Here is a 24102-nt window from a genome sequence, read left to right as displayed (position 1 = left end):
TGGGCTGCCTCCTCGTGGTTTGGAGCCTCCCAAGTCATGGGTGGGGCTGGTGTACCAGTTGTCTGTAGCTCAGTAATGAGCCTCTCACCCCCAAATCTAGCGGCATTGAAGTTAGCGATGCTGGCTTCAGAGCCGTTGGAGGCCTGCAGGGTGTGGGCTCAGGCTCAGAGAGGACAGACAAGTCCCACCTCCTCTGTCCGGCAGGGCCCGGGGGTGGAAGGGGTTGGAGGAGCCCTTCTAAAGAGACTGGACGGGAGGGGTCCAGCCTGAGCCGCGCCCCTCTGTGCCCTCGCAGCCTGCATGATGAACGTGCACAAGCGTTGCGTGATGAACGTCCCCAGCCTGTGCGGCACAGACCACACTGAGCGCCGAGGCCGCATCTACATCCAGGCGCACATCGAGAGGGAAGTCCTCATCGTCGTCGGTAGGTGGCGCTGGCGCTCCGGCGCCAGCTCCGCGAGTCCCGTCTGTGTTTTGGGGGAGGGGAAGCTGGTGGAGGGATGGACAGTGCCAGGGGCGGGAAGGGGACTGCGTGACCCTGCCTCCCTCCTCCCCCCACCCCCCATCACAGTCCCTCCCCGCTGCAGGCATCCTTAGAAAGTGTATCCCTCCCCCTTCCCACTCTCAGCCGATGGGCTGGCTGGAGCTGGGCGAAGTCCCCACTCCCCTTCTCTCCCTCTCCCTTTCCCACCCCGTTCCTTGTCTGTGGAGTGTCCAGTTCTGTTCCTTTAAGGTAGCCAAGAAGGAATGCTTGGTGCTTCCGCAGACTTTCCCAGTGGGGAAAATAGTCTTGGTGACAAACACCCAATTTGAGACTGTGACAACTTGGGCAGGAGGGGGGACGCAGTGTGCATCGCTGGGGGCGTTCCACGTATTTGAAATATTTCTTTCCAAACCTGACGGTGGCTGTGCTGGTCCCTGTTCTATTATTCCCTGTACTTTTTGCACTTCTGAAATATCCACACTAAGAAAGAGGGAGAATACAGCCGGTTGGGGAGGTGCAGGGGGGACTAGGGGAAGACAGGAGCAGGGCATCTGTTGCTCCTGGAATAGAACATTCAAGAAATAATTGGCCCTGACATGCGGAGCTCCAGCAAAACGGAAATGCAGCTGTGCGGAACTGGTAAATACTGAGCCATAAAGCTACAGTAAAACGCACACAAGAACAGGACTAAAACTTTGGAGGAATTCTCTCTCAAAGCCTTGTGACACAAATTATAGACTTTATAACTAATCCGTACAAACAAGGTTTTATGACTTGGTAACTTAGGAAACTGATCACAGAAGGGACTGATTTTGCAAAAATTGGGTCTGCTTCTGAGGCCCCAGATTGGTTCAGCCGCTCTGTGCAGGGAGGGGCTTTACTTAAACCATGTAAAAATATCCCTGTAAACTACATCCCTGTTTTAAACTGAGGTTCATGATACCCAGTGAGCTCTTTAGAAACGTGCATTCCATTGAGTTGCTTTTTCCTTTAAAAGGAAGGCAAGTGGCCGATTTCTTGCCATAGGGATGTTTGGAGGAACCCCGGGGAGAAGCATGCTGGTTCTGGAGAAGAGGGTTTTCCTAGCTTCCTGGCGCTGGGGTTGGGCAAAAATGAGACCCTCCTGCCCTCTAGTGTCATTCTCTAGGAACTACGCCGGCTCAGATTATGTTACTGGGGGCAGCCAACATTTATGGAACCCATCATACACATGACCTGACTTAGTATAATGCCCTCAAAGTCCATCCATGGTTCCCACCACAAAAAAAAAAAGGAAGTGATAATTATGTGATGTGATAGAGGTGTTAGCTGATGCTCTGGCAATAATCATACCACAATATATAAATGTGTCAAATCAACACATTGTATACAAACGTACATAGCATTTATATGCCACCTATATTTCAGTAAAAAAGCCTTTCACGTTATCTCTTTAATCCCCACAACACCGTTGTGAAATATCTACTATGCTCATTTTATGAATGAAGATAATTTAGAGGAGAAGTTAGGCTTCCAGGAACATACACCATTAGTAATGACGGCAATAATAAAGCAATAGCTAACTTTGGAATTGTTTCTAATGTGTCAATCCCTGTGCAGAGCACTTACAGGCATTATCTTGTTTACATTTTTTTAGTAACTCTAATGAGCTGAGTAGTAGTATCATTCTACTCATCAGGAAATAGGCTTAGAAAGACACTTTATCATCTAGGTCTGGTGGACTCTCTAGTACAATATACTGGGTTGCTTTTTAGTTTGGTTCTCTCCCCCCCCCCCCCACCCCATGTATTTCCTTTGTGGTTTTGCTAGGTTACCTCTTAGGGGCATTTCTTGGAGAGTCTTTTTCTGATGTGGTACAATATAGCATCCCTTCAAATTCAAGGTCAAAGTCTTCCCCTTTATTTGCAGATCTGCTTGGGTGTATCTTGATCACAAGCTGATGATTCCCTGGCAGTCCCACTATATGCCTATGAACGAAGGGTATATAATTTCCTAGAGCTGCTCTCCTGAAGTGCCACAAACTGGGTGGCTTGCAACAGCAGGAGTTTATTCTCTAGCTGTTCCAAGGCCAGGAGTGTGAGATCAAAGTGTCAGCAGACTTGGCTTCTTCTGGAGAACTCTGAGGGAGAGTCTGTTCCATTCTTCACTCTTAGCTCCTAGTAGTTGCTATCAATCTTCGATGTTCCTTGGCTTGTAGGTACATCATTCCGGTCTCTGCCTTCATCATCACATGGCATTCTTCCCTGGGTGTCTCTGTGTCCAAGGTTCCTCTTCTTATAAGGACACTAGTCATTGGATTATAGCTCCTCTAATCTAGCATGACCTCGTCTTAACTTAATTACATCACAAAGCCCTTATTTCCAAGTAAGATTACATTCACAAGTACTGGGCTTGGGACATGAATATATCTTGGGTGGGAGGACATAATTCAACCCATAACAAGGGGAAAGGAGGGAAGTTGGCTCCTTTAAAGTCAGGAGCAGGATATCTGCATGCCCAGGGTTCTGATAGCATTGATTCATCAGCTGTCAGTTTTCAGAGTTCTCTAAAAATAGAGACGAGATGGAGATTTTTGTTCAAGTGATTCATTGGGGCTGCTCACAGGAGAAGAGTGAGGACAGAGCAGGAAAAGCTAAGGAAGAGAATGGTCTCCATTGAACGCTCAGGCGTCAGCCTGATCCTCCCTCCCTGAGGCAAGGGAGGTGGCCTGTGAGGGTCAGTCCACCGTGGACTGCATTGCCCTCCCCCCCCTTCATATGTTGAAGCTCTAACCCAATGGAATAGTATTTGGAGATGGGGTCTTTAGGAGATAATTAGGAGTTGTCGCAATCATAATGGTGAGGCTCTCTGATGAGACTAGTGGCTTAAGAAGAGGAAGAGAAATAGATTTCCCTCTCTCCACCACGTGAGAGCACAACGACAAGGCGGCTGTCTACAAGCCAGGAAGAGGGCTCTCACCAGGAGCTAAAGTGGTGTGCACCTGATATTGGACTTCCCTGCTTCCAGAACTCTGAGGAATAAGTGTTTCTTGTTGTTGTTTAATTTTTTAAAAATGTTTATTCATTTTTTTTGAGAGAGAGAGAGTGTGAATGGGGGAGGGACAGAGAAAGAGAGGGAGGGAAACACAGAATCTGAAGCAGGCTCCAGGCTCTGAGCTGTCAGCACAGAGCCTGACGTGGGGCTCGAACCCATGAACTGTGAGATCATGACCCGAGATGAAGTCAGATGCCTAACCGACTGAGCCACCCAGGCGCCTCTTAAGTGTTTGTTGTTTAAGTCACCTAGTCTGTGGTGTTCTGTTTTGGCAGCCTGAGCTTACTGGATTGTCAGTCTTTGCTGCAGGCTGCTGGGGTCAGAGGTGGGAGGGTGGTGTCCTCCCAAGCTAGGTGGCTTCTGTGTGGCTGAGGGTGATTATCTGGACACAGGGGCACCGGTGAGCCTTTAATGGCCAACACTCACAGCAGCTGGGGGATGGGTGCATTGACCCAGTGTGGAGGGTCCTGGATGCCCAGATGTCCCTCCTTTCTCTTAAGCATCCTTCTGGTTTTGTGCTTGGGTCTCCAGGCCCTCCCGCCTGATCTCAGCCAGGTAGATCAGAGAGGAGAGAGCCCTTCCCAGCAGAGCTAGGGCCAAATCATCTCACCTGCAGACTGTAGAGGCACGTTCAGTGTCAGGACCTTCTACTCACCAGCCCAGGACACTTTGCCATGTCACATGCTCTTCAGAAGTCCCATCGTGTCCAGAGGACAGGTGCTTGTGAAAGATGAGGTTTCCTCATCTCCCGTGGCTCCTGAAATCCAGGCTTGAGGTCTGCTTTCAGGGATTTTCCAGGTCAAGATCAGAATGGAAATCTGATCAGTTCTCTTTCTTTTAAAAACTGATTCGTGACTTCTCATTGCGTTAGGACAGAGAAGTCTCATGTGGCGGCCTCATTCTCTCTTCTCTGTCTCTTCTGCTTTTCTCTGAACCCTTCATCCTCTCCAGGATGCCCCCCCCACCCCGCCACCGCCATTGGACGACCTCTACACCTTCTGTTCCCTCAGTCTGGAATGCTCATCTTTGCCCTCTCATCTTCTTCCTGCAGGTAACTCTTCCCTCTTCTTGTAGGCCTAGCTCACCCTCACCATCAGGGAAGCTTCCCCTGACTTCCCACTATACTGGACACTCATGGTACCCTGAACTTGAGTTTGTGTCAGGTGCGGTTTCGTGTTGGTGTGATTACACCTACCTCTCCCACTGGGCTTTAAGCTCCATGAGAGCAGGACAGTGTCTGCTTTGGCTCACACTCTCCCCAGCACCTTGATTGATGGACATCACTAACTATTTGTGGCATCCGCGGATGTATGTATGAATGATACACCACTCTCCTAGGAAGGGAGACCACACAGAAACTCTTAAGGACCACGTCCAAGGTAAACAGCAAGTATTACTGAGACTGGGACCTACTCTTTGGAGCCATGACCACTGTCATTCCCTGGACAATGCAGAAAAAATCCAGAGCAGTGGGACTTGTAGAATAATAGAAAACCATATAGACATCATGAGGCCGAGCATTATCACGGGAGCAGACAATGCAATGTAGGAAAGCCCAGATCAAAGTTGTGCGATGCTCCTTGAGTTTACAAAGCCCAGGTTCTTATACATATCAACCCCTTTCAATTCAGTCTCTCTCTATTAACGTAACAACTGGCATCCCATTATTTACATTCTCATCTACCTTATGGCCATCTGCAAATCCTTAACCATATCCGTATTTGTATCCATAACTCTATCTCACAAAAATTGGGACTGTTTGTAAAGAAAAGCAGAAGGAGCAATTATTTTGATGTTTCTCTTCAAGACCCCTGTTCAAAGTCCTCCCCATTGTATTGTGCTATACAGAACCTTCTTAGACTGAAGCATCTCCCAGAAAGAGTTAGGTACTCCCAATATTATGGTATTTTAATCCTTTCCAAGATCTGATATTCACACATCAAAAGGAGAAGAGCACCAAAGAGACATAAGTCCTTGACAGGCTGTTGGGAAAAGTTGAGGATCACATCTACCTATACACCTTATCCCAAAAGAGATTTCAAAAGCACTCTTAGGAGAAAGGAAATCGATGTTGAAGGCTTACAGAAGACTCTCTTGTTATTTAAAGACTGTTTCAGGGTAGAGAAGGTTTTGGCCATCATGGGGACTCTAACAATGGGAAAAGAGTATAAGAAAACCTATGAGGGTGCCTTCGCCTTGATATTCCACTTGGGTATCTTTCTAAAGATAAAGCCAATATGGCAGGACATGGCCAGAAGAGCAGAGGGCAGACTTGGGTATGTGCTGTACCCTGAGGGGTGAGGTGGGAGGTGTGGGAGTAGTTTGGAGTGATTCAGTGTTTGCAGTATGAGAAAAGTGGCATCTTATGGGCAGAAAAGTAAGGTGCGCTCCCTAAGCATAGGTATTCATTCATTCAGGAAGGGCCTGAGTACCAGCTTGGATCTGATGACCAGTGACATCTAGTCTTTGTCTTCAGGGAGCTCACAGCCTAGGGGGGGAAGATATAATTGTGTCGTGAGGTGACATACTGTGTTGGTACCTTGGGGGCATGCAGAGGGGCACCTGAAGCCTCCCAAAGGGAACCATGGCTGACTTGAGTCTGTAAGATGTATAGGAATTATCTGGATGGAGTGAGCTTTGTGCCAAGGTACTTGAGAAAAGAAAAAAACACTAGCTGTGTTTATTAAGTGCTTCTTGCATGCTGTACATAGATCGGTTCATTGATCTTCACAGCCATCCTCTGTCATGGGTGTTATTATCATCCCCCTGTCACATGTGAGGAAACTGAGGCACAGAGCCAGTTGAGTAACTTTCCAGGAGTCGCACAGTAAGTGGTGGGTCTCACATTTGAGCCCAGGCACTCTGGCTCCACAGCCACATTCTCACCAGGATACCATGTCCCAGGGAGAAGGAATACCGTACATGGTGCACACGAGTGGGGACACCAGAATGGCAGGGGGTGTAGGAGACTATTAGCTCTTGAGTGTGGCTTTCTTTCCCTACATTCTGGCTATAAACTCCTCTAGAATCCATTCACTCACTCTCCCAGTCATTCACTTATTCATTCAACAATATCAGTTGAGTTTCTACTTTTCACCCAGTGTATTCTAGACCCTTGAGTTACAGCAGGGGATAAGACAGGTCTCTTTGCCTGGATGAACATTGGCCTTGCCAATGCCCTTGGGACCCTTGGGATCTTTTCTTACCTTTCTTCCTTCTGTTAGCCATAAGGAATCTCATTCTTGTCATGAAAATCCACTCCCCTTCAAAACGTTTTTGGAGACACTCAGTGCCCACAAATCCCCTACATTAATGTGATTTCCTCTTTAAAACCTCTGAGGTTTGGAAGTTTGGGACACAGAGCAAGAATGACCTAAAGGCTGTTTCTGCTTTTGGCATCACCACGCACTTCTACTGAGCTGACTTTCTGCTTTAAATTTTTTTTTTTTTAACGTTTATTTATTTTGAGACAGAGAGAGACAGAGCATGAACAGGGGAGGGGCAGAGAGAGAGGGAGACACAGAATCTGAAACAGGCTCCAGGCTCTGAGCTGTCAGCACAGAGCCCAACGCGGGGCTCGAACTCACGGACCGTGAGATCATGACCTGAGCCGAAGTCGGACGCTTAACCGACCAAGCCACCCAGGCGCCCCTGACTTTCTGCTTTAAAGGGAAAGAGAAGAGGGGGAAGAACAGGAAAATGTGAAGAAAGAGAGTACAGATAGAATAATATCTCAAAATATTTTCCAGCTGTGCATCAATTGCAGGTATATAAAATGATCATAAATTAGGCCACTAGGACCCACTAGGGGGCAGTCTCTGCCTTCAATGCCATTCCTACCCACAAAGGATCTTTTTATAAAGATGCCCAAGTTTTACAGAATGAGATGAAACCACAGCATCATCATTGCCCATAACAGACACAGAGTACAGCTCAGCCCCCTCCCCCTTACCTCTGTTAAACAGGTGGGTCACTGAGGCCCAGAGAAAGGAAGTAACTTCTCAAAGCCATTCGTTATGGGACAGGGGTAGGATCCAGTTCCTGTGGATTTCCCCCTCCCTTGTATGTTACTGCTTAGTATTTTTCCCCAATGTTGTATTAAGAGAAATGTCCAACATACAGCAAAGCTGAATGAATTAAATTTTTTTCAATGTTTATGTGTATTAGAGAGAGGGAGAAAATATGAGCAGGGGAGGGGCAGAGAGAGATACGGAATCGGAAGCAGGCTCCAGGCTCTGAGCTGTCAGTGCAGAGCCCGATGTGGGGATGGAACCCACGAGCTGTGAGATCATAGCCTGAGCCGAAGTTGGACGCTCACGCGACTGAGCCACCCAGGCAACTCCCCCCCCCCTTTTTTTTAAAAATGATTATTCATTTTTGAGAGAGAGAGAGAGAGAGAGCGAGCATGAGCAGGGGAGGGGCAGAGAAAGGGCGACAGAGGATCCGAAGCGGGCTCTGTGCTGACAGCATTGACCCAATGCTGGGCTTGAACTCATGAACTGTGAGATCATGATCTGAGCTGACGTTGTAAGCTCAACTGGACTGAGCCACCCAGGCGCCCCAAAGCTGAAAGAACTTTACAGGGCAAACCATTTGTTCACCCACCTAGAACCTGCCATTAACATTTACTACACTTGCTTAATCACTGTCTATCTCCCTTACCCTCCCTGCATCGACCAGTCTTATTTTTCACACGTTTCAAAGCAGATCGAAGACAGCAATTTAGTTTTTCTCCTGAACACTGAAGCATGCAAACCACCAGCTCGAAGACGACACTTATTTACGGTTGTGGTGTTTCTTTACATTTGAGGTAAAATTTGCAAACAGTGAAGTGCACACATCTTCACTGTACGATGGCTGAGTTTTGACAAATACGTTCTGCTGTGTCACCTCAACCCCCATCAAGTTAAGCCTTTTTTTTTTTTTTTTTTAATGTCACAGCTGCCATTGAGGGTCTGGTAAAAGCTGCGAACACCATCTGTCCTCAGGAAAGTGCCCAGTGTGTGCAGACACGAGTGCCCCACACACCCCACACACCCCCCACACACGTGGGAGCTGTGGTAATGGAGCCACCATGGCACCACGAGCCCTTAGACTACATCACGCTCCTTAGTTGTTGGATTTTTTGTTTTGAGAAAGTAATGCAGTAAAATGGGTTTGTTGAAAATACTTCATTGTGTGCTCACTGGAGAGCGAATTGCCTTGAAACAAAGACGGCAAGACACCCGCTGCTCTTCATTGTTTTTTTAATGAAGAAATTGAGTTAAATCATGTCTCTGTCTATGCAGCTTTAGCTGTTTTTCTCAGTGCATCCTGGATAGTTGTTTGCACACCTGTGAGGCCAGGGGATCCTTGCCCACCCTTCCTTTGAAGCCTTATTATGGGCTGTGAGGTACTCAAAAAGAGTTGTTTTGAGATGGAGGGAGCCAAACTCATTCTACTCAGTGTTCTTTCCCCTCTTCCTAATGTTTACTCTCATCAGAATTATCAATGTTGATCTGGAGCAGGGTTGGCAAACTATGGCCTGTGCATATGGCCACTGCACGTTTTTGCAAATAAAGTTTTATTAGAACATAGCCACATCATTCATGTACATACTGACTATGGCCACTTTGGTGACATAATCGTGAGTTCATTGAGTGGCTGTGGTAGAGCCTGGATGATCTGCAGAAACTAAAATTATTACTTTCTGGCTCTTACCAGAAACAGTTTGGCAACCCTTGACCTGGAGGAACATCTTTGATGTAATATTAAGTGAGAAGATCAGGTTGCATAAAAATACATTTTGTATGATCTCATTTCGAAGAAATAAACGGCCGCAACAGACACTTCCTATGTGTGAAGTGATGTTTGTGTATTTTTATAAGGATGGGAAGGAAGGTGTGGAGGGATACAGACCAGGGTGTAAACACCGGGATCGCAGAAGGATTGGGAAATAGGAGCAGAGAGAGACTGGGGTTGCGGAGGGTGCTCTTTATATGTCTTAGGAACTGATTCTCCGGTTGCTGTAAACCTATTACTTACAAGTTGTGATTTTTCAAACGTAAGATAAAAATCTCCGAATAGGAAAAATGAATTCAAATGAAATTCTCCACCCGCAGTAGCAGCGAAAATTAAGCGGCCGATGCCAGCGACAGGGTGTTTGTGGCTTCTGGGAGGACTGCTGGGTGAGTCTGAGCTGGGGCAGAGCCGGGCCCAGGCCCTGCCTGGGTGTTTGCGGGTTTTCGTTGTCACTAGCGTGCGCCTCTGTGTGACATTCATCCTGTGAGCTGGGCCTGAGTTCTGACCCTCCTGGTGTTTGCCATTTGATGCCTGTTTGCAGCCCTTTTAGCAGCAACTCCCTGGCGAGATCCCTGAGACACACAACCCGCCCGCCCCCTCCACCCCGCCCCCAGGTCTAACTTCCTTGACTCAAAAAGCTTGTAATGCTCTGGTGCCTTCCGATTCTGTTCCCCGTAGCGTGGCCGCCCCAAGCCTCGGAGTTTCATCTGGGGGCGTTCACGCTTCAGGAATCGCAAGGCACCGGCTGCGCTAAGTGGGGCCTGTGGACCAGCGGCGTCGGCACCAGCTGGAGAGCTGGTTCGAAATGCAGAGCCTCGTGTTCCATCCAGGCCTGTGGAATCAGAGTCTGCATTTCCACAAAATCCCAGGTCATCTGTATTCCATCACCCTTGCTCAATCGAAATGAAACAGGACGGTGTGCCGTGTCCACTAGGTGGCAGGCGTTACCCGTGCTCTGCTCCCACACAGGCGGCCACAGGCGGACGGACGTGCCTGGGATGGTTTTGTGACATCCAGCCTCACCTTGGCTGTGGTATTTCAGAGGTCACAAAGCTTCGGTGTCCTGGACCTACCTGCTTGCCCTGGGGTAGACCTCATGAAGCACGAGCACCTGGCAGGAGTCGCTTGTGTGAAATGACCCAGAACCTTTCCTCCCTGGTTTGCCTTTGACTCCCAGCATCCAGAGGGAGAGGGCTTACCTAGCTCTCCAGTCACCAGCCTCCAGCCTGCTTTTCTCATTGACTTGCTGCGAGTCTGTACTAATTGCAGGCCAATATAGTCTGGCTCTCAAGGAAGGGCTTTGTGGAGTCAGGCCTGGGTTCGAATATTGGCTTCCCTACTTCTTCAGTAACAGGGTGCCTCCTGTGTGTGGGCACTGCTTACTATTACAAATAAGACCCCTGCTCTTGTGGCCCCTGAGTTCTTTCTAACAGTCAAAAAGGACGGTAAAGTCGACAAAATACTTTCAGACCACAATAAAGGCCATAAAGAGAGTAAAAACAGCAGAGTGTTGTGATTGAGGGTGGCCTTCGGGTGTGGGCAGGGATGATAGCTTTTGGTTGAGACCTGCATGATGAGCAGGAGGGAGCCAGCTCCTGAAATCCAGGGGAGGGACATGCCAGGCAGAGGGACAGCACGGCCAAAGGCCCTAGGGAGGAGAGAGGTGGGCTTAGGCATTATGTTCAGAACTGACAGGAAGTGGGGTGGCTGGAGCCTAGTGATGGGGGTGGTGGGGGGAGGAGGCTGCAGGGGACTTAGATCCTGGGAGTACTTGTGGAGCCAAGGTCACTGTGTTCAGTCCTCACTGCCATCCTTAGTCATTTTATTTTCCTCATTCCTTAAAGAATCTGAGCACCTGCCTCTGGTCACCCAGTCAACACATGGAGGAGGCAGGGTTTGCACCCAGGATCCGTCTGTTGGATTCCGGCATATCAGGGCATCTGTTGGAAAGATACAGTTTGAGGCTATGAGGGTATTAGAACAGAGACACAGCCAGCACGCCAAGGGGAGAGTGGCAGGAGGTGGTTTAACGTTGGCAATTCCCTGAGTGCACAGAGTAGCATCAAGCCCATAAGAGAGACCTCATCTTTTGCCTGTTGCCTCTATGGGGTCCCCACCTTTCTTGCAGTTGTAGTTTTGGTGAGGGAGGGAGCAGTATGGGCCCAAGACATCCCAGAGAGCTCCCTGGAGGAGGCAGCATGGGTACTGGATAGAGGGGGAGGGAAGAGAGGAAGGCTGATGGTTGACACCTAATGGATGTGCACATGACCCTGGTGCCGGGTTGGCCGCCTCGGGGAAGAAAAGGCTAAAGGGGTGGGTGGTGAGGGGATACTGTTCAAGATCTTGAGCTGCCTCTCCGACTGACTGGGGTTCTTTCCTGCTGCTATTGCCAGCAAGAAACAGAGCAGTAACAACACGTGGGGTAAGAGGTGCCGGGCCCCGGGCTGCATAAGTCCCTTCCCAGTCACCTCCTGAAATCCCATCAATGACCCTATGAGATAGTTGCTAATATCATCTCCATTTTACAGATGAGGAAACTGAGGCACCAAGGGAGGGGTGGGGGGGGTTCAAATAACTTGCCCAAGTCAAATGGCCGGGGAGGAGTGCAACCGGGACTTGATGCCGTCTGTCCTGCCTCTGTCCTGAGCTGGCAGGTGGTGATGGCGGAGACTATTAGCAGCTTCCTTTTCTAAAATTTGTTTTTAATGTTTATTCATTTTTGAGAGACAGAGACAGAGCACGAGCAGAGGAGGGGCAGAGAAAGAGGCAGACACAGAATCTGAAGCAGGCTGCAGGCTCTGAGCTGTCGGTACAGAGCCCGACATGGGGCCCGAACTCAAAACCACAAGATCATGACCTGAGCCAAAGTCGGATGCTTAACTGACTGAGCTACCCAGGCACCCCCTACAGCAGCTTCCTTTTCTTTTCTTTTCTTTTCTTTTCTTTTCTTTTCTTTTCTTTTCTTTTCTTTTCTTTTCTTTTCTCTTTTCTTTTTTCTTTTTCTTTTTTTTAACATTTATTCATTTTTGAGAGACAGAGAAAGATAGAGACAGAGCATGAGTGGGGAAGGGGCAGAGAGAAAGGGAGACACAGAATCCAAAGCAGGCTCCAGGCTCTGAGCTGTGAGCACAGAGCCCGACACGGAGCTCAAACCCACAAACCACGAGATCATGACCTGAGCTGAAGTCAGACAGACGCTCAACCGACTGAGCCACCCAGGCCGCTTCCTTTTCTAAAACACTTGACATGCGCTTGTCTGGTGACTTCTACAGGCATTCCCTCGGTGAATCTGGCTCACGACTTCCCCTGTCAGCGTGCTTCTTTCCATTCTATGGAAGAGGAAACAGGCGCACGACCCGGCTCCCTTGTGTGATGGAGATTTTGCTTCATAGGATTCCGTTTTCCCAATGCCCCCATTCATCAGTTTATCTCCTTTGGGAGTATGAGAGCCAGTGTTTGCTGGATTGTGAGCCTGGGATGATGCCCCCTCTTGAAGGCAGCCTATCTTTTTGCAGAAAGGCAGACTTCACTGGCCAAGACCTGCCCAAATGCGCATCTCGTAGGGTCATTGAGAGAAGCCCACCGGCAGTGTATGTAATGTTTAGAACACCACCTGCTATGTCCCAGGGGTGCTGTATGTATTTGCTGTTCTTTGGATTGGCATGGTTTTCCCTGCCCTTTCTGAGTTTCCTGGCTGATTTTTGCTGGATTTGCCGAATTGGGAGTTTCCTGTTGAGTGACGTTTTTATTTCCTTCCAAAGTGGCCATGTCAGGACGTGGGTTTCCCGAGGCAGAAGTCCAGCTTTTCGGAGACCCCGCCTGTAACGGCAGGCAGAGAGAGCTTTGGTCAGAGGCACCCCCAATGCATGTCAGCTGTTGTTATTTCTCTCGCTCCCTGGCTCCATGTGTCCTGGAAAACTTATGAGACCTAAGCCGAGTCTTTTACGAGACATTCGATTCTGCCTAAAATGGCCTGCGAGATGTTATCTGGCCAGCGAGGTGTTCAGGGCACATGACTTGTAAATCTGCTGCCTGAAGACACGCTGTCCCAATTATATACACAACCAGCATTTACTGAGCATTTACTATATGCCAGGTGTTTTAAGGAGACCGTCTCAAGTCATGTTCACCTTGAACCTTTGAAGTTTTCCCCATTTTTCAGGGGAAGAGGCTGCATGTGGGAGACGTTAAGCAACCGGCTTAAAAATCGCAGTTATGAAGTGGCAGACCAGATCCCGGGCTGTGTGATTCCGGGGCCTGTGTTCCCAACCGCTACCCACCCCCCCTCGGCTCTCTTGAGTGCTCTGGGTCAGCTCAAGCTAGTTAGGAATTGAGGGCATCCAGAAAGTGAGAGGGAGAGGGATAGAATAAAGTTCACAGCAGAGTCTTGAAAGCATTCTCATTTACAAATAAAAAGGTGTTCACGGGGTGTTCAGGTTACACTGGGAAACATCAGGATACAAAGGGGTTTGAGCACGGGGGAGGGGCAGGGCTCCATGGCAGAACCCACTGCTCACCTAGCGCTGTGGGTGCTGGGCCTTGTGAGGCTCCGGTATTCAGGGAAATCAGAGTCACTCTGAGAACCATGGAACAAGGGGTTTACCGGAGGAATTAGATCTTATGCAATCTTGGAGAAGCTGGGGACGGGAAGATCTCTGGGAGGGGGAGTCAGGAGACCCGGAGGAAGGACCACGGCACAGGTGGATGGGGTGAAGTTAGTGGGCGATCCCAGAAGCCAGGCCCAGCGAGCTGCTACAGCGGATATTAATGAACTTGGGGAAGCTTCTCCTTGGCTCATCCAGTACAGGTACACTAGGAGGCTGGCATTGACCTGAAGACATTCTTAGGTGCCCCAGCATCTTTCAGTTCCCAGGTGAAGCTGCCCCAGCTCCTTCAGCCACTTGCTAACACCTAACCCACAGCCCGGAGCCCCAGTGGGTGTAGGTGTGCACCTCCTCACCTGCCCGAAGCCAGAGCTCTTCCCAGACCCCTCTCCAAGTGAAAGAGCTCCCGTATCCAGCAGGAGGCCCCGCGTGAAGGAGAATCCTCCAGTGCTACGGCAAAGAGAGGGGTTGTCACCTTCCTTGTTCTACGTCGGTGGCTTTCAGTCGTTCCTGACCGCAGCCCGCTATGCTGTGTTACAGATCACGGACACACGCGCACATTCACGACTGAAATCGAGCCGTCACGAAATAATACTCCCCTCTCCTCACGCCATTGCGGCACTCTGATGTGGTATCTTTCCTTCCGCAGCCTTGTATTCTGGTCTGTTCTGTTCTCCTTCCTTTAAGAAAATCTTTTAAGAAAAATGGCCTAGACTCTCCCAATTGATTTCACTGACCGTTGACCTGCCATTTGAAAAATCAGTGTTGTAGTCAACATGATTCCCTTTCTGCATCCCGAGATGACATTATTCTTTTGTTGCAGGGTGGGGGGTGAGGGTTTGGGCTCAGGCCAGCCACATCGCCCTATTGATTTATCATGGGTTTACAGTCAGTGAAACCTCTCCGCCTACCACACCAGGTGCTGCTGGCCTACGTTCCCCATGTTCTTATGCAGGTTTTTGGTTTTTTCCAGACTCAGGGTTGGGCCGGATGTATTTCATCTTCTTGGCTGTGGCCCTTTTCTCTGGGGCCGTGTCGAGAGCTTTTTGTATCCCGTCACTCTTGTGCCAATTGCCTTCTGGAAGTCACCTCTTTGACACTGTTCTTTGTGTTAGGTCTGTGCCTCTTCCCCTCCCCCACCTGTCTAATGTCGACATTATTATTATTCAGGCAAGGTAAGGCCAGCGGTGAGGAGGTGATTGTCATTGAAAGGGGAGTTTGTTATTCATGGTTCCCAAGAGGAGGAGGCCACGCCTCGCCACCCCACGCAGGGCCACACAGGGGAGCACCGGCTCGGCTCAGTCGGGAGGCAGGGGGTTGGAGGGGGACTTGTGGGGAGGAGCCTTTCTTGTGGTTTCTGTGGGAAGGAACAGGTGAGGCAGGGGAAGCAGGCTTAGGACTGGCTCCTTTGAGTAATAGCAGGCTCTGAGGTGCAGGCACTGTCTCTGGTTTTCTGGTACCCGGGGGGAGGTCAGTGCAGGGGAACAGTGGCCTGGAGTGTAAGGGCTTCACAGAGGAGATGATTGGGGTGTGAGGTGGGGATTGGTTGGTTGGCTTTTGAAAGGTGCACTTGTTACTTCCTGGAACTGGCTAGCCCTGGGAAGGGTCAGCAAAGCCCCGGATGTCAAAGCATCAGAGATACAGAAAATAAAAAGCTATGATTGATACATTTTAGACTAGAGTTAAAGAACCCAGTGTGCATTGAAGAGCGTATGATGAAAAGCAACATACCCTGCCCCAACCCCGGTTCCGCTCTGGAGGGCTATGCGTCTCAAACCTGAACTTCTATCAGAATCACCTGGAGACTGCCCCACCCCCTGGAGTTTCTGAGTCTGTAGGTCTGTGGTACACCTGAGACTCTGAATTTCTAACAAGTTCCCAGGGGTGGCCAATGTATCATCATACTAGGGGACCACACTTGAGAACCACCATTTTTTAAAGTATTTTTTAAACTTATTTACTTATTTTGAGAGAGAGAGAGAGTTTGAGCAGGGGCGGGGCAGAGAGAGAGGGAGAGAGAGAGGATCCCAAGTAGGCTCTGCACTGAGCCTGACCCAAGGCTCAATCTCACAAATTGTGAGATCATGACCTGAGCCGAAATCAAGAGTCAGACGCTTGACCGACTGAGCCACCCAGGTGTTCTGAGAACCACCATTTTTAATTCTTTCTCCTGGCACTTTATATTTTAATGACATACCTTGTCATGGTTTCATTTCACTGCTTCATGGCTCTGACGTCCTGAGCAGGATTTAGCTCTCTGACACCATCCCTCTGGTACCCCACTTTGACCCCCACTTTGACTCATTCAGCAAGAAGGCATTATTATGGAGCATCTTGTAGATGTCAGGCACTGGACCTACTCACGGGGATTTGTCAGAGAACAAGACAAAGTCCTGCCCTTAGGGAGCGCATATGCTGTGCCGGGCTCCACCAGCTTGTCCTATTAAGGACCAGGTAGACTTTGGAGCCATCTGGTCACCACCACAACTACTCAGCTCTGCCATTGCGATGATATGAAAGCAGCCACGGTATGTAAACAAACGGGGGAGGAGGTGTTCTGATAAAACTTTATTTACAAGAACAGGCAGGGGGCTGGATTTGGTCTGCAGTTTGTACTTAGATAGCTAGATCTCTGTGGTAGTGTGTGAGAGAGACTATAAAGTAGGTAAATTAGTAAAATATACAATATGCCAGATGGTAAATGCTAAAGAGAAAAATAAAGCAGAAAAGGAGGGCAGGAAGTATGAGGGAAGGGATCGGGCTTGCAAATTTAGTCATGGTGGCAGGGAAGGAGTCACCGAGATGGAGACATTTGAGTGAAGACTTGTGTGTTTAAATTTTTTTTATAAAATTTTCTTAATGTTTATTTTTGAGAGAGAGACAGAGTGCAAGTGGGGGAGGGGCAGAGAGAGGGGTCCATGGAGACACAGAATCCGAAGCAGGCTCCAGGCTCTGAGCTGTCAGCACTGAGCCCGATGCAGGGCTCGAACTCACGAGCTGTGAGCTGAAGTTGGACCCTTAACCCACTGAGCCACCCAGGCGCCCCAAGTGAAGACTTTTGAAGGAGCTGAAGGAAAGAGCCATGCTCTTCCAGAAGAGCATTCCAGGTGGAGGAACAGCCAGTGGAAGGTCCTGTGGCCTGAGTGGGCTCAGCATGCTTGAGGAAATAGCAAAGAGGCTCAGTGTCTAGGTGGAGTGAGGCAAAGAGAGGGGAGCAAGAAGGAGGTCAGACGTAACAGGAGGCTGCTGCTGAAGGCTTTGTAATCCACTGTAAGGATTTTGCCTTTTACGCTTAGTTCAATGCGAATCCATTATTGTGACTCCAGGGGTTCTCGTAGCTCCTTTGAGTTACATATTTACAACTCCATTTCTTGTTTTCTCAACCATAGGAAGCATCTCCTGACTTTGTATTTCATGAGAGGTACCAGGTGTTGTACCACGTCCTTTTACAGGCATGACATCATTTAATCCCTTTAAGATAGACTAACGCTGTCCCCATTCTATAGAGGAGGAAACTGAAGCCCAGCAAGGTTAAGTGACTTGGCTAAGGTCACACAGCTCGTAAGTGCCAGAGCTGGGATTTGAACCCAAGCCTGCTTTCCCATAGAGATCTTGGCACCCACATTACACTGAGAGACAATGCTATAATCCTCCCGAGATCGGGGGACCCTGTGGCTTTTGGATCCAATGGTACAATGGAAAACGGTTGCCAAGGAGGAGTGTGTGTGTATCAATCAAACAAAATAGCAACTGTTCTGAGAGAAGGGAAAGGTTCTTTTCTCTGGGAACTCTGACCAAGCTGCTGACAGCTCATTTATTTGATGCTGGTGCAGCTTGACATTCATAGTACAAGACTTGCATGCGATTAGCCTGAATCGTTCTAACACAGTGTCTTGAAAACATTTGGAATTTTCCCTCTGTCTGGCCTCGCGCATGAGGTAACCGTGGCTTTATTTAGTTGGTCATGCATCCCGGAATAGTGCGGACTACATCTGTCCTCCTCCCCGTGGTCTGATTGAGGTCTTGTTTTCCTGGAGGGCCGATACCGTTGTGCGGACTGGCTTTGCGGCAAACAGGGAATGAGTTCTCCGCATGGTAGCTGGAGCAGCCCCCCTCCTCTGAAGCATGCCATGCGAATGAGATGCAGATGAGGAGCCCGGATTGGCGTGGGTCAGGAGGTCAGAGCTCTGGGGGCTGCCGCCCTCCCCTCCTCATCAGTCGGCTGATGAACCTGACAGTTGCTCTAACAATCATCCCTTCTGCCCACCAAAGGGCTCTTAATGAGGGCAGAAGCTGACTGTTCCTGCAGCCTCTTCAGACACCTGGTGATTGGAAGCTCCAGAGACAGCGAGCTTTCCATGAGCTGTCAGATGTCACCGCGTTATCATCAGCTGCCTGCTGGGCTCTGAGAAGTGCCGGGGAAGGAGGGAAATGGTGGGTAACTGACTGCTATTGTGTGTTCCTCCTCCCCCTACGGAGGCAGCCCTGGATGGCTGCATTGGGACTCTCACGCCAGCTTCCGTGGTCCTTGCTGGGTGTCTGCCTCGGCTTAGAGGACGAGCCTGCACAGGGGCTTGGAAAAAGAGCTGAGAGCCTGCCCCCTGAGTTGAAGATCAATGATCCTTTGATTTTACTTCTTTTTCTAATCTGACCCACCGTCTTCACCAGTAGCTGAAGAAATCTCAATCCTAGAGGCCTTTAGAATTAAAGAAAGAAAAGGGAATCAAAGGGCAGGAGATTATGGAATCGTTAGTGGAGAAAGACACGTGGGCAGGTGCACGAAGAGCCAACAGGTGCAAAGGATGCTTCGTGGCATCTTTCTGCTTATTTCTCCTTGTGTTGCAGGGGCGTGTGCAGTACGGTTCCCTTGGCAAAAATCATTAAAGTCTCTCCCTCTCTGTAAATATAAAGTGCACGAAAACAAGGGCCTCCTGAGTGCCAGGCACAGCGCTGAACTTTTTACCCGAATGAATGCATCTTATCTCCATTTACAGATGGGGAAACTGAGGCTCAGGGAGCTTACCTGACTTGCCCAAGGTCTGGCTAATAAGTGGCAGAACTGAGGTTTGATCTGAGGTCCGTTTGAATCTAAAGCCCAGGCCCTTGGCCGCGGTGCCAGATGGACGGTTTAGGAATTGAAACAGTGATTTCAACTGAGGGATGAGTGTGCTTTTCTTCAGCCTTGTAGCAGATGAACAGCTTTCTTCCTTCCTCCGCATGTGGTCCTCCTTGGCCCCAGCCTCTTCATCTATCCTTCCTGGTGTTCTGTAGTTGCAAGTCCGTGCTTTGGACTGTGCTGACCCTGTCCTCTCCCAGTCTTATCCAAAGAAGCCCCTGGGCTTGTCGCTGTCTCTGCCTGTCATTAACTCAGGGACAGCTCAGGGGGCTTGTGGGTAAAGGTTCTTCTAGACGGGCATGATGGGTAGGCAGAACCTGGGCTTGAAATGTTTTTGGCCCCAGACTGCCTTAGCAGGGGTGCCACAGACTGGGTCTTCAGGGAAGGGGTTGGTGACTCGGGCTTGGGGGCTGAAAGTGAACTCAAAAGGCCTATTTCCCTGGCCTGGCTACTGGTGGGTCTTGGGCCCAGGGCACACTGGCAAGGGCCAGATTCAGCCCTCACCCAGGACCACATTTGGTGTGTCTTTCCCCAAATGTTCGTAGCAGATAAAATGGGGTGATGGTTGTAACGGTGCCTATGGTCAGCGCTCAACAGATGTTTGTGGAAAACAACAAAGACTGAACCTTGTTGGCAGGTATTATATTGTGCCGACCCTGTCCTTCCCCAGCAGGTATACTTTTGGGAAGGGGAAGAGACACTGGTGGTTTGTTTTGGTCTCTGTAGGTCCCTGAGACAACTGTGTGAAAAAATATCCATCCTACACCTGCTGTTATTCTGATTTTACAGAAGAGAAAAGTGTAGCTCAGAGAGGTGGATTCACTTGCCCAGAGTCCCACAGCTAGTGGGTGGCGGGGCTTGAATTAAAATACGTATGTGACTGATTCTAAACCAAGGCTCTTAATGCACAGTGTTCCCGGGGAACACAGAGCTATTCCCTTTTGGACTTCCTCCCTTCATTCATTCCTCCCTTGTTCTTTGAGTCTCTCCCGTGTGGGAGGCCGTGTGCCAGACACCGTGAGGGCTTTATGAAGGAGTGTGACCCTTTACACACAGAGTATTTCACAGCCTACTAAGAGAGGGAGAGGAAGAGAGAGCTCACTCTAGAAGGGGGTGTGTGTGAAGTGATAACCCAGCTTGAAAGAAAGTGCTGGGGGCGGGGTGCCTGCTGATGAGAGACAGGAATCCCTACCCATGGGGTGGGAATGGCTTCACAGAACCAGGAGTTAGTTCTGAGGGGTGGGGGGGGGGGGAGCACCAGCCCCCTGCTAGGGCTCAGCTAGGTGCTTTGTCTGCTTTTGTCCTTTGAAAGATGAATAGCAGCTTTCATGGGCTTTTGCCCTCTGAAATGCACTCTTCATACCCCGCCAGAAAGATCCATGCTAAAACGTGAATGGGGCCATGCCGCTCCCCTGCTTACGCTGCCCCAGAGCTGCTTCTTAGAGCTTTCTGCCCATAGTCTGCGTCCCTCCCCACTGCTCCAGGAGCCTGCAGGATCTGGGTTTCTCTTTCAGCCTCTCTCTCCAACCCCATCTCCTCTCTGTCCCTTTCAATGATGTCCTTCTCCCTGCCCCACCAGATGATTTCCTTCCTTCTTTCACCTGCTCTTCAAGATCTCAGCCTGGGATTGTTCTTCCTCAGTCTCTATATGTGGCTGGCTTGTGGCACCCCTTAGCTGTCCACTTAAATGTCACCTTCTCAGAAGGGCCATCCCTGAGCCTATCCAAAGAAGTTCCTCCCAGGCCCTCTCTATCCCATTCCCCTGTCGAAATACTTTCTTTCTATTTATCATATGTAGCTGTCATGATGTTTGTTTATTTGCTTCTTACTTGTTCCCCTCCACTGGATGAAGGGCAGGAACCCACCTTATTTTTCCTACCACAATATGCTAGTGCCTACCATGTAACTGACACATGCAGGGGCACAGTCAATGTTTCTAAGTAGGTTACTAAGTAGGTGGAAAAGTGGGTTGAATAGGTGGGCTCTCAGGCTGAAGTGACCCCACGAGTGAAGGTTTCTGGTATGTTGAGACTCTAGGATGAGACTGTGAAGACAGATCAATGCCAGGTCGCAGAAGACCTTGCTCACACATTCTAGGGATTTTGCACATTATTTGGTAGACGGTGAGCCATTGGAGGTGGTAATGATCTGATCTAGACACCATAGGTGATGGTTAAAAAGAAGGATCTCAGTAGGATGGATGAGGTGGGACATGCTTGAATTAAGGGAGTGACAGAAGAAATGGACAGACGAGAAGAGTTGATGTGGAGAATCAAGGAGGGGAGGGAGGGTCAGGGATTAAGTGAGATTGGTGGCTTGGGAAGATGTGTGAATGGCGAGCGTGATAAGTGATCAGGGTTAGAAGTCAGGCTCCCGTGGAAGGAAAGGTGATGATGCTGGTTTTGTATGGGCTGGGTCTGAGATGTTGCGGGGTTGCATGGGTGCCTATGTCCGGTAGGTGGATGTGTTTATGTATCTGGAGACTCAGGTCAGTAGCGAAGCAGTGGTAGGTTGGAACCCCATGAAACAGATCCACGTCAGGGGTTTGTGGAAGGAGAGGAGCCAGTGAAGGGGAATTTAAAAGTGGTGCTTCTAGAGGAAGAAGGTGAACCAGAGAGCTGGGGGTGGGGGTGGGGGTCACAAGAATCAAGATAGGAGAACGTTTAAGAAAGTGGATGTGGCCGGCCTGTTAGATGTTGCTAACTGGTAATGGTAGAGGGAACAGGCTAAGAGTGGAAACAAAGTCACCGGATGTGGTCATTGAACATCGAGATTTGGATGGTGCTGGTTCAATGCCATGATGGGAGCAAGTGTGGGCGGGGAGGGGCTGGGCATTCAGGGGAGCAAGTGGAAAGAAAAGTGTGGGCAGCTCTTAAGAGAACGTGGGTTATGAAAGGAAGAGGCAGCTTAAGAGAAGGCCATTTACGGAAGGGACGTGAGCAGGTTTATAATGTGAGTGGAAGAAGCATGGTGAAGGAGGGGCCCGAGGTGCAGGAGAGACGAGACCAGAAGTGTGCAGAAAGGGTCATAGGCCTTGTTCTCACAGAGCTAGCCAAGTGTTTGGATCCCAGCTCTGCTACTGGGATCCAGACAAATTCTGGGTCTTGGGATCTGGCTTGGGATCCAGACAAGATCTGGATCTGGGACTCCAGACAAGTGAGTCAACCCTCTGAGTCTCAGCATCCTTATCTTCCCAGTGGAGAGAGCACCTACCTCCCAGGGTCATGGCAAGGATGAAAGGGAGGTGTATCAGGGCTGAGTGGCTAGTGAGTTTTGAGTTTGTGAATGCATAGCAAACTTCCTTCCTTCCTTCCTTCCTTTTTTTCTTTCTTTCCTTCTCTTTCTCTCTCATCCTTTTCTTTCTTTCTCTTTCTTTCTTTCCTTCCTTCCTTTCTTTTTTTCTTTCTTTCCTTCTCTTTCTCTCTCATCCTTTTCTTTCTTTCTCTTTCCTTCCTTCCTTCCTTCTCTTTCTCTCTCCCTTCCTTCCTTCCTTCCTTCCTTCCTTCCTTCCTTCCTTCCTTCTTTCTTCACTTCCTCCTCCTCCTCCTCCTTCTTCTTATTATTTGGTGGGGTGGAGGGGAGGGGGATAAAGAGAGAATCTCAAGCAGGCTCCACACAGCACAGAGCCTGATGTGGGGCTCGATCCCATGACCCTGGGATCATGACCTGAGCTGAAATCAAGAGTCAGATGTTCAACCGACTGAGCCATCCAGGCGCCCCCCCCCAAACTTCTTTATTTATACCACTTAGAAAAGAGCACAGTGACACCTGCTGACCCTTAGTCCACATTAGGTCCTTTTTGCTCCAAGCCTGGAACTTACAACACATTGTCACACCTGGCAGAAATTCCTGTGTCGTGCACACTGTGGTGTGATACCTAGGTCCCCTTTTAAGACTGAGGCACTTCTGCCCCGAGCTGTGGGGAGTGTTGGCTGCTGGCCGCTCACAGCTCAGTCCTTCTCCAGGAACTGGAGTTGCATCGTTCAAGGTTATGCCCGCTTACAGGGCCAGCCCGGACTGGTTACGGTGGGGAGTGAGAACAAGGGCCCAGCCCCTGCCTCAGTTGGGGACATGTCTGAAGGGCAGTCCCAACCACAGAGCTCCTGAGAGAGGGGGTGAGGTCTCTGTTGTGTCTTCTTTGCCATTTAACTCCTCCCCCTGTTTCACTTTTCTCCCCTCATTCCTTGCTGGGAGTCTTCTGAATGAAACTCCCTCAGTAAGCCCCCTGCCCACCAGTCTCCACATCAGAGTCTGTTTTCAGGGACCCTGACTTAAGACATCTTGTTTATTAATGTCAGTATCTTTTCCCTAAACTGTAAGCTACTTTTGTTTGTTTATTTTAATGTTTATTTATTTTTGAGGCACAGAGAGAGACAGAGTGTGAGTGGGGGAAGGACAGAGAGAGAGGGAGACACAGAATCTGAAGCAGGCTCCAGGCTCTGAGCTGTCAGCACAGAGCCCCTCGCGGGCCTCGAACTCAGGAACCTTGAGATCCTGACTGGAGCTGAAGTCAGACGCTTAATTGACTGAGCCACCTAGGCGCCCCAACTGTAAGCTCTTTGAAGGCACCATCTAAGTCTGTCCTGTTTATTGTTCAGACACCAGGTCTAGACACGTAGTAGATACTCATTAATTATTTACTGAATAAATGAACGAACAGGTTTCCCAGACACACATATAGGAAGTGTGCCCTGATACGTACAATTTTCTAGAATGGTGAGTTACAGGAACAGGTTACTGAGAAGTGCTTTTTTGTGGATGTGTGAGTCTGCGCGGGCCTGCCCGGCCTTAAGCCATTCCTAGCTGTGGTTCTGTGTCTTCTATGAGTGATTTCCAAGTTTCCATCAGCAAGCAGCAGTCACGATTTATAAAACGTTCACATAAGAACATTTGGGCTGCATTCTACATCATTTTAGTACAGAGGGGTTGTTCCTCGGGGCCTTTAATTTTCTAGCTTTCATTTATTGGAAGAGTAAAATGTATCACTTGCATTCCAAAATTGATTTTTATTTCCCGAAAGAAGCTCATAAAAATAAATAACTTCCCGGGAGGGAAAAAAAGAAAAGAACTGTTTACAGTGGGCA

The 24102-nt window shown here is 49.2% G+C and overlaps 1 protein-coding gene across 9 annotated transcripts in view; it reads left to right on the top strand.

Annotated features, from left to right (window-relative positions):
• Positions 1-24102, top strand: part of PRKCB (protein kinase C beta) — a 331318-nt gene that overhangs the window by 167885 nt on the left and 139331 nt on the right. For all 9 annotated transcript variants that reach the window (XM_042922008.1, XM_042922012.1, XM_042922009.1 and 6 more), the window contains one exon: positions 296-424. In XM_042922008.1, coding sequence (XP_042777942.1) covers positions 296-424 — 129 coding nt within the window. The remainder of the gene's footprint in view (positions 1-295; positions 425-24102) is intronic.

This window comes from Panthera leo, chromosome E3, assembly GCF_018350215.1.
Source record: "Panthera leo isolate Ple1 chromosome E3, P.leo_Ple1_pat1.1, whole genome shotgun sequence".
NCBI classification, from domain to species: Eukaryota; Metazoa; Chordata; class Mammalia; order Carnivora; family Felidae; genus Panthera; species Panthera leo.
This window is presented reverse-complemented; position numbering and strand designations above follow the sequence as displayed.